The sequence below is a fragment of the Apostichopus japonicus genome, chromosome 2 (assembly GCF_037975245.1).
Source record: "Apostichopus japonicus isolate 1M-3 chromosome 2, ASM3797524v1, whole genome shotgun sequence".
NCBI classification, from domain to species: domain Eukaryota; kingdom Metazoa; phylum Echinodermata; class Holothuroidea; order Aspidochirotida; family Stichopodidae; genus Apostichopus; species Apostichopus japonicus.
Genome location: NC_092562.1, coordinates 4,033,524 through 4,044,737, shown reverse-complemented (window position 1 = coordinate 4,044,737; position 11,214 = coordinate 4,033,524). Strand labels below are relative to the sequence as shown.

The 11,214-nt window shown below is 37.9% G+C and overlaps 1 protein-coding gene across 3 annotated transcripts in view; it reads left to right on the top strand.

The window, feature by feature from the left end:
* The first annotated feature begins 4,392 nt into the window (after positions 1 to 4,392).
* LOC139974821 (UDP-glucuronosyltransferase 2B4-like) overlaps positions 4,393 to 11,214 on the top strand; it is a 38,847-nt gene continuing 32,025 nt past the window's right edge. Inside the window, exons 1-2 of one of the 3 annotated variants that reach the window (XM_071982278.1) lie at positions 4,393 to 4,534; positions 10,059 to 11,208. In XM_071982278.1, the coding sequence (XP_071838379.1) occupies positions 10,300 to 11,208 (909 nt within the window). In that variant the 5' untranslated portion in view covers positions 4,393 to 4,534; positions 10,059 to 10,299. Of the gene's footprint in view, positions 4,535 to 5,061; positions 5,417 to 10,058; positions 11,209 to 11,214 lie in introns of those variants that run through there. The other 2 variants (XM_071982269.1, XM_071982287.1) reach the window with 2 other exon arrangements.

Here is an 11,214-nt window from a genome sequence, read left to right as displayed (position 1 = left end):
CGGGGGGGGGGGGGTGGGGGGGGCGGAATGATACTTCCGCCCCACCATATTTTTCACTGGGGGGCTACGCCCTTGATTTTAACTTACAATCCTGTCTACCGCTCGCGCCTGCTCTCACCTGAATCCTGTTGTAAATATGTCTTGATGTGCGTTACACCGAAATTTGGGACAAACTAAAACGAATGACAGCGAATGACCGAATGACAATTGACTTTGTACAGGGTTAATTATCATATGCGAATGACAACGAATGAAGGCGAATGACAACGAATGACACCGAATGACAACGAAGGACAGTATTGGGAAGAGATGGAATGATTAACGGAGTGGATTAAATGCGGTTATTGGTTTTCTGCGCAAAAATGATTTGAGGAAAATCGCATATAACGTGGTTGCAGGGTTTTGGTGTAATTTACGGATAGAAACCACAGGGAAAGTGTTTGTGTGAGAATGCGCTTGAGTGCTGTGCTTTTTACCTCTGTAGATTTATATAAAAAGATAACTGAAGCCGTTTCAAGATTATAGTATTGTTAGTTTCTAACAATTAATATCGGAAAAATGACGTTAAATTTACTTTTCAAAATCAGACTATAAGGTGCGTTTTTATCTTGTCCGTACTTACCCACGAAGTCTGAACTGTGATATCCGGTTGAAGCAAATGTCTGTGCTGTCATTACTGTCATTCGTTTTAGTCAACGCATTTTTTTTAGTGTGTACAACATATTGTCATTCGTTATGTGTAACGCAATTGTCATTCGTTTTAGTTACACCCCGAAATTTTACCATTTTGCTTTCTATATCGTAATTGCTGTATTTTGTTTGTTTTTTATCTTAATTATTTGCTGACTGTAAGATCCGTCACACCTATTTATAGATATGTGTAAATAGTTAATAATTAAAGAATTTCAGTACTCTAAATTACAGTTTAGATCCACATAACGCAGTCACGAGTCTTTCATGACTGTAATCTTAATGTATTTACACTGTTTGTATTCTGTTTGTTTTAATACCGTCATGTGATACTTAAGAGATAAATCAATGAAGAGAATATTGCCTGCTAACATCTGCCTACTCAGGATCGTCCAAACAGAACCGAAAATCTCTCAATATATTCTAGATTCGGCAAGTTTACCAGTTTCTCTATGCCCGCTCGTGAATATTCGCTCCTCCTCTTCTTCTTCATACCATTGGGAGGGTCTTTGCGCCAGAGTCAGGAACCTTGATGATTTGGGAATTTCTGCTTTGTTTCAAGCTATAATATCTTTGTTTACAAGGTTTATCGGAAACCATTCTCAGTCATATAGGTAACACTGTAAATGAATTTCACCTCAAATGTTACGTATAGGGCGGTCCCCTCAAATGACAGTGGGAACTCTTTACTGTGACGTAGATCACAGCTACAATACTGAGCAGTGACAACTTGTCCTAGTTATTTTATATATATATATTTATATATATATATATATATATATATATTATATAAGCTTCACTACTCGGGGCATAAGTTCATCGCATCGAAATGGCAATATAAAGCGGGAGGCCCGGGTTCGAATCCCTCTGGAGACTGGAAGGTTTTTCACTGATCTGGATTTTCCAACTCATTACCCTTACATATATATATACACGCCCCCAGACCCTCTTAATGGGAGTCGCCGCTTCCTGTATGAAATCCTTCATTCGCCTATATGGTCCTTCATATAGGTACATCCCCTCCAACAACGACACAGACTGGGCCAATACCGTATGCACACAGAGTATAGGCTATACCACAAAAGACAGTTATTTCTTTTGACGGATAATGCAAAAGCCTACTCAAGTGCAATGTCCAATTACGTTACTACAAATAAATGGTTTTACAATATTTGCTTTGTTTTAATGAAGTATATGATATATTTGCCGTTTCCATGGTATTCGATGTATTGCAACTGCTTGTTGATGGTTCCGGGGATTTCGTCACTTATATGACATCATAAAAGGGAGGTGTCTACAAAATACCAGTCATCCACCATGCATGATGTATAACTTTTGTAAGCTCCAAACTAATTTTAATGACAGTCCCAAATCCTGTTCAAGTACGCACTGAATTGGTATGAGTCATCTCTCACAACTGACAAAGTAGGCTATAAAAGTAGGTTATTAAAGTAGGCTATACCGCCAAATAGACTGATTATGATTCTTGACAAACACAAAACAGGGTTACCTTTGGCGTCACGACACACCCTTCCAGCTCCTCTACTTTCCCGCCTCCAGTCCTCCCTAGATGTCTACTAATTCCCTTACATATATCTCTTTGTGTTCACCCTGCTCATTAACCTGTCTGTATTCTGTGCGTGTTTTTGTCCGTTATGTTTCTGTTACTTGTCATTAAGCCTCTGAAGAAGATCCTGCTATAGGATTGAAATGTCAGGACAACTTACTTTTACACATAGATGTAAAGATAACATGAACGAATATTTTAGCGAGGTGGAGTGGGTTTTGGTGGGTTATAAGTGGTCTACGTTGTGTCTTTTTTTTAAGGAAAAGTCGCCCAGGAAAGAACCTGACGATGATCACACAGTCACAGTCCCGATGCAAGGGGACTGGGGTTGAGAGCGGATCAGTTGTTGGGTTGTTTGGTTTTCGTGCCCAGGTTCTTTCCTGGGGGACTTTTCCTTAAAAAAAAACTATACTATATATAGCCTATATGTCATGGTATACAAGAACCGAGTTCTTCATGAAAATATATAGATCAGACATGCAAAGATTGGTAACTCACGTTTTTCATATATCGTGACTATTCAATATGGTGGAATGTAATACAAAAACTAATAAATCAATCAATTAAAGGACAACAATTGTGTAACATTCATTGAACAGTTTCTATAGGTAAAGTATTATATAGCCTATTTTATCGTTTTGGAAATGTCACAATATGGTGATATTCCCTTTATAATTGGAGGATGCCTATTATACTAAGTCTTTTATACATAAATTGTCAAAATTAAAGTTAAAGTCGTTTATATAGAGAAATAAGGAGCGAAGTTTGGTAATACATAGTATTCAAAATTAAGGCATCTCTATAGCAGATATGGTTCACGAATTTATCACGAGTAAGACAACGTGGTAGTACCAACCGGCCACTGTTTACGAAGCTGAAGCTTGAATTTACGTATTGGCTACAATTAATCACGTGATTAGTAAATTGTTATTTGTCTTCCAAATATTTCCAGCAGACTGCACATGCATATCCTCAAAATAATTCCCAGACCGTGGATGAGGAAAAGTGCTTTGAAGGGAAGAGAGGCCGGAGCGGATCAGGGATGGGGTGGCATAGGGCGGGTTGAAAACGACTCCCATATGGTTTAGCTGTCTGGTGCAAAGGGAAATTTTAGATGTGAAATCACGGATTCTATGACATATTTAGGCGATAAATTAGGTGTAATTATGTCTACAGTGATTTTATTCGCAAGGTTGGGCTAATAACTGCTTTTATTTGATTTTATATGTTGGGGGGGGGGGGCTGAAATGGGAATGTCTCGGAGGGCGCGGAGGGGGTGGGGAGCTGTAATATGATTCTGGACATTTGAGCATGAGAGAATATATTACTGTATACTTCTAGCATATTTTGATAAAATATTGATAGCGGCATTTAGGCAACTCCATATAGTTGCATGCCGCAATGACCACCTTTGATCGAGTTTGACCGCCTACAGTCTCGCATCTACAAATCATTACTGATGATATTTGAGACTTGAGATTATGCTGGATATGTAGCATATGTTCTGATCACCCATTTATCCGTATATCGTAGCTTGGATAGATCCATAGGAAATGTTCTTTTTTTTTGGTGAAGGATATATGAGAATGAAGTGCACGTGATGTTGTTTTAATTCATTGAAATGAATTTTCCATGAATGCTATCCATATTCCAGTTCTAAGCCAAACTCTGATTATAAGTTAATATAAGGCGCGTTTCGACATTCAATTTGAACGATATATTCAGTCAGTTGATACTGAAAAGGGCCTAGTACTTTTTTAAGGAAAGCCACCTTATAGACAGCTAGATAAAGCTTGGGCAAGACCGTCGAAACCAAACATCTTGATCCACTTTCAACTCCAGTCCATGATATTGATACCCCTCCAGATATACGACCATCTTTCTTTGAACAATTCACTTATGATGTATATCATTACACAACTCTCGAGGAAGCTCTTAAATCACGAGGAGGCATACTGGTCTATTTAGACTAAGTACGGCTTGAAATGCTTACGTGCTATAGCTACCAACATAGACACGTCAGTTCTATTAATAACTATGAACGCGTAGTCATAGGATACACGGTAAACTGTATGCATGCATAGTTCAAAATGGCACATCAAATACACCGTACTCCGTGACTGAAGTATTTACCATATTGGTATTTATTCATTTTCAATCAACATCTATTCGTAAAGGTGCTTTGTGAAAATTTGGTTTTCCAGTGAATGAATGATGGTTTATACATCGATGTAGCAGGCTCAACTCCTCTTTTCATATCGCTGTGTCTTCAACGAGGTACGTATATATACAATTCTGGCAGATTTAAGGTTTATTCATGATTTGTTAATAACTTCAAAATTATTTCTTTCTCATAAAACGTATATATTCTATCAACATTTAGTCCTTGTTGTATATAAAGTGACATCCAATAATCGTTACGAAAAAATAATTTTGCTCCTCAATAGTAGTCAAAAACCTTTGTTACCCGACATTCAACATTAATATGTGCATCGATAGCATTAAACAATGTGTAACTTTAATATAAAAAGAAAGTGGGTAGCTCCTGTCCAACGTAAAATGTACGACGAGCCGTTTTAAACCTTTCCTATACCCTTTTCTACATAAATTATTATACAAATGTTAAAACGGCTTGAGATATGAAAGGGAGGTTTGGGGAGGGGGGGGGGGTATTGGGCGGCGTAATCTGCATGCGCACCCTTTTATAACACTTTTTGCCTTTCGTCTACGTGGTTTAAAGTGTCTCTTATGCGCTACCGTATATGTTCAATTTACACAGTTGTAAACAGAAATTTCCAGTGTCCGTTTGCGCAGGCTCAGTTACGCACGTAGTAAACAGACATAATATTACTACTGCTGGCGGACTAATACTACACTAGTTCAAGTACACAGATCAGTACGTACTATTTACAAACCACGTACCAGAGGATATTCCAAGGGTATTTTACTATATTGAGAGGCGGGACCAGGCTGTACGTACGAACAGACGAACGGAATATATCTCTCGGAATAAATTTTATATTCTGTTTTGATGTTCAAAAATCTTTGGTAATCCTTGTCATGGGTATTTTGACAAGATTTAGTTACATTGAAAGGTAATTCATTCACGAATTAGATTTTTATTTTGGAGAGAGAGTGAGCGCGTTACAATGTGTGGTGGTGAGTTTCGAGTTGTTATGTTACGGGATTGGACTCTTGTTGTAATATTGTTAGGTGTGGTGCATAACGACACCGTATAGGGGAGGGGGATGGGAGTGGGGGACCCTACTAATAGTATTCCGAACAATGGTATGCCTAAACCATCTTCGAATAACGTTGTTTGTTCACTCTTGTTGTTGAAGAGAAGTAAAGGATACACTTCATGAATTAGGCCTAGGCTTAATAGTAAATGTTAGCTAGAATCTTGCCAGTAGTTCACAAGTTCACAACTTATGTTTGCTTAATCATGTGTAAATTTCCTCACCTGCCAATCTAAGACTTAAAATCATATTGTATGAACAATCAATTTCGTGGTTGTGGTTAAACGATGTGTAAAATGCAAAGGGAGTGTAGTTTCTATTTTCTCAGAATGTACTATTGATGTATGAATATGGATGGGTATAGGCCCAAACGTTAGTGTTCAGTAGGTTAAAAAATTGCAGACATACATGTATGCCTTCTATTAGTACTAGATTGTCTAGGTGTACATGCAGTAGGTATATGCATATAATTACCATACTATTATCGTAGTAGTTTTGCCAAAGAATTTAGCAGGCTACAGTCAGTAATTAACTTAATCTATCATGATATGTAAAAGAAGTTTATACTGTACTGTTCTAATGCAGGGAAAAATTTTGTTTTCACATTTGCAGAGGTATTGAAGTAGCTGTAAAACATGATATAGTTCGTTTGTAATAAGCGGTACATCTTGGACAGCATTTTGCTATACAAATATGCTATTAAATCTTAGTACTTGAACTGAAGAGTATTTTTTTTGCTGTACAATATTGGATAAGTTGCCCTGCAATGGTTATACCTTGTATGTTACTTTTGCAGTTTGTATTGAGCTAATATATTAGCTTAATTTTTCATATATTACTCAGGAAAAAGCTGGTTGTCTTAACTCATTGCTTTCTCAATGTGTTTACATATATTACATTATATATATTTAGTATGTCACATGCTTGAATTGGAAAGCCATGTTTATCTCTAGCCCCTGTTTTAATTAGTATGATTACCTTTGTAATTTTTTTTGCCTTTTAATCAAGGAATGTTTCTGTAATCTGTGTAATTACCAGTAAAATATCTATATTTGTTCCATCCCCTTTCCCACCAACCCACCCCATTCCACTCCCAAAAAATGACACAAAATGAATGTTTGGATAAAATCAAATAGGTTAATTGTGTAAAATTTTATTTAATGTTACTCGTAGAACATATCATTTAATTCTTGCTGTGGCATCTAATTATCTTAAATGTCCCCATTATTTGGGAATAAATATGCAATTTTGTTAATCTTCCAATACATTACTAATATCTTCATTTATTCAATTTATTTTCCAGCAAATAACAAACATTTGTATGTAAGTAAAATATGTATACATTCATCATAGAGTAAGGTTTGTACATCTACAAAAATATTTACAAGCCATCTTTCTCTTTGGCTTAATTTTCTTGTGTTGCATGGAGAGAACTGAAAACCAGTGCAATATCTTAGTTATCAAGGGCGTAGGAACCGGGGGGGGGGCTGGGGGGCACCAGCCCCCCAGTGAAAAATATGGAGGGGCGGAAGTATCATTCCGCCCCCCCGCTTCGCAAGTCAGAAAACACCTTTTTCATTTCCAAATGAGAAAATAATCTCATTTGGAGCACCAAATTGCATCTAAGGCCAGGTGAAAATGCAAAATTATATACAAAATGGAGTGGGTGGGTTGAAGTGTGCTATATTGCACCAAATTGCATCTGAGGCCACCTGGAAATGCAAAAAAAAATCCAAAGGGGGAGGGGGACACCCCCTCCCCTTAGACCCCTCCCCCAGGCCAGCCATCAGTCTTCAGCCCCCCCACTCAAAAGTACCTTCCTACGCCACTGTTAGTTATGGATTCTAGATTTTATGTCTAAAGATAGAATGTGACACACAAAAAATTAAAAATTGGAAAATTGTCATATTAGTATGGTATGGGATAAATTACAGGACTATGAGTAGTGATTCTTATTTAATCTTAAAGAAACATTTAATTAACCCCAGCTGCCTTTTTCAAACTTACAATTTAAAGCAAAAAAAACCCCCCCCCCCATCAAATTAGCAATTTATAAAACTGTTCTATTTCAAAACTTGAATGAAAGTTGACTACATGAGCTAGTACAGTATATTTCTCACAGTGTTACAAACTAATGTTAGGTACGTAGCAATCAAGTAGGGCTTTTGGCCAAAATGTAATTTGGCTCTAAATAGTGCCTCTTTAAGAAGTCTGTTAAATCCTGTAAAATCTTATCTGAACTAATTGGTACAGTACCCTCACAGTAGATAATGTTATTAATCTTCCCAGTAGACTACACTGAATTGAACAACCACCAATCAACTAAAATTATTACCAGCAAATTTTTAATAAAGTGTTCAATTATGCCATGCAGTCTCCAAGTATTGCAATACCATACAATATGCCAGCATATATACTGACAGATATATTCATGTGCAAATTATTGTGTACACAGCTTACATCTAAAAATCCTTAAACTTTTCCATGTACAGTAGATATATAGAGTATAAAAATAAAACTCTATTTTTAGCATGCTTCCATTATTTTTCCTCTAGAGATTAATAACTTTTGCATGATAGTTGCACTATTGTTCTAATCATATCCATAGATATGTATACATGTGCATCAGGCGCGTAGCCAGGAATTTGCCAAGGGAGGGGCGAAACTGTAGAATCGGCATTGCAAACTATCTAAGCGTAGCGCCACCATGGTTGGCGCGAAGCGTACAAGAAAATTTTGGCTGTAAATGCCTCCCAGATTGCTGGAAATGGCACTTCCCAGGCCTTGTAAGTTGCATCTTAGCATTTTCTCTTTTGAAAATACTAGCAATATCATAAAAACATTAAAAAAAAAATTAAAAATATGCTCAAGGGGGGGGCTGCCCCCTTCCCCCCCCTTGGCTACGCGCCTGATGTGCATAAACAGGAGTTGCCCTTATATCAAACACAACCACAACATATACAGTAGGTGAGGTGATTATGCTAATCATATGGTTTGTTGTTTCGTGTGAAATATGTGCATAATAGGAGTTACCCATATATAACAAACACAACCCCAGCATTATATTAAAAGGGGGAGATTGTTCATATCCCTATATGTATACATGCATAACAGGAGTTGCCCATGTACCATACACAATCCCAGCATATACGGGAGGAGATTGTTCATATCCATTTATGTATGTGCATAACAGGAGTTACCCATCTATACCAAACACAATACCAGCATGCATACCATGTGAGAAGACTGTTAAAGATACTGTAGGTAATCAAATCTCCATACAGAATACAGGCATTAATATATAGTTCCAAGCACAGTCCCACACAGTACTTGAATGATGGGGAGTTATGTGCCAAGTGCAGACACACTATATGCTGTTTAATGTGTTCTTCCCATCCATTCAGCTACCTTATATAGTTACTGCTTGCGATTAGTTAATGTCTTACACATCCTTTTAAAAGTAATTTATGGTTGTTAGGGATGATAAAATCTTCCCAAGCTATAATTAAAATTAGTAAAAGTAAAAAATGAAAAGAGAAATCTTAACCTATTAAAGGAAACCAAATTAATTGCATCATGAACCTGAATTTTCTCATAACTGATTTTAATATTTTTGAAAAGGCTTTTTAAAGCAGTTTATGGCTCTCAGGGACCTTAAAACCATCCCAAACTTTATGATTACAAGTAAAATGTCAACAGAAACCTATTCGAAAACAAAAATTAATGTGCACCGTTGATGTATATTGCTCCTTCACTACTACCATACAATATCAATGATGAACATTTATAATATTAATTAAAAGTGAAATCCAATATTCATTAAAGAGGAACTTACATAGTACTCTCAGTTTTGAAGTTAACCGTTAAAGCATATATTTAATATTTTATAGGCAGAACATTATATAAATGTGGTCTTATCTGTACAGTAGCTTAGAGATGTCATCTCCAATGCTGTCATCTAAGGCATGGCTGATGGGGGTGCACTGGACAAACAAACCTCCCAGCTCAGTATCAGATCAACAGTTACAGTGATATACTGCACTTTGACATTAGGCTGTACAACTCTGCTGTAAAATTGATAATGCTTAGACAGATGCCCTGAGCCATCAATTTCAGAGGTTTTCTTGACAGAGCAACGCAAGTAAATTATTGATCATGTGAATAAATAGATGAGATAATGCATATATATAAACACCAAATGCCAAAAGAAAACAGAGCTGTTAATGAACATAAATGATAACTAGTCGAATAATGAAAGTGTATCAAGAAAAGGGTTCTAGCTTTTGACTTCTGTTGAAATTGATGAAGAAATGTTGCGCATGTCATTAAAAGAACTTGTTCGTGTGAAATTGTAAGTAGCAAAGCAAAATAATATTGGTATCATTGGGACGTGTATAGAAGTGAAATGAATCAGATATTGTTTGTACTGTAAACTTTGATGCATAGTAAAGTTCAGTAGGACCCATGTGGTTTATAATTAACCGCATGAATGTACTGTGAGTACTGTTTGCTCTTTCCACCTTGTGAATTCAACTTCCCTTTCTCTTCCATATTTGTTCTAGATCGGTAAATCTCACAAGTTGCATTCTGTTGTTTTCCATTCTTCGGTGACATCCACGAGTGGGTATCCTAAAAGCATTCCTCGTGAGCATGGCCCAGTGACGACAGTTGATCTTCAAACTACCATTTTTTCTCTATTTTTTGCGACCGTGATCACAACGGTTTTTAGAGAGCGAGAGAGAGAGAGAGGGGGACAGCGAAAAGGTCTTTTCCAAAAGTGGTGGGAGAGTGTAGGAGATCGACATGGATAGAATGAGCAGGAACAAAATCTTGTATAGCCAGACCAGTGTTTGGTGCCTGGCTGTCTGCTGTCTCACCGCAATATCTGTTGCGAGAGCAGGCCACATAGCGTTCATGTCAGGCTACGGTGAGGGGAGCCATTTCATGGTGCAAGCAATAATAGGCGACGAGCTGGCACGGAGAGGACACAACGTGACAGGATTTATCAGCCAGGCGTACGAGGACAAGCTGAAGACACCCATGTACACACAGTTTTCCCCCGACTTAAAGTTCAAAGCATACGAACATGCCACGAGTGCCAACGAAATAAGGTTTGTTTATAACCAGTTGACGGACTGGGTCATCGAAGGGAAATTCCTGAAAAGTGTCATCATGGAGTTCCTGTTCACGCTGAAGATTCCCACCAACTTCCTCATCGAGGACTGCGACTTCCTGCTCGGGAACGACACCTTCATGGACATGTTTCGATCCTTGGAGCTCGACCTGGTGATAGCTGACTCGTACTACCCCTGCAGCGTTCTCCTTGCCGAGGCGGTCGAAGCGCAGTATGTGTCTTTCTGTCCGACTAACCTGAACCCTCATTTTGCGCACGTTCAAGGAACGACTCTGCTGCCCTCGATCTACCCGTCGGGAGAGTCGTATCTCTCGCAGAGGATGAACTTTTTCCAAAGATTCCACAACTCTCTGGTTTATCTGAAGGAAAAATTCTTCATTCGATTCCTCCTGTGGCTTTACAACCCACTGCGCAAGAAATACAACCTGAATGCCCAGTGGACGACTCGCGAGGCTCTATCTAGGTCTTCTCTTTGGCTTTACGATTCTGATTTTTATATTGATTACCCAGCACCGATGTTACCCAATACGGTCATGGTCGGAGGGATAACCACGAGGCCGTCAAACCCATTGAACAAGGTACAG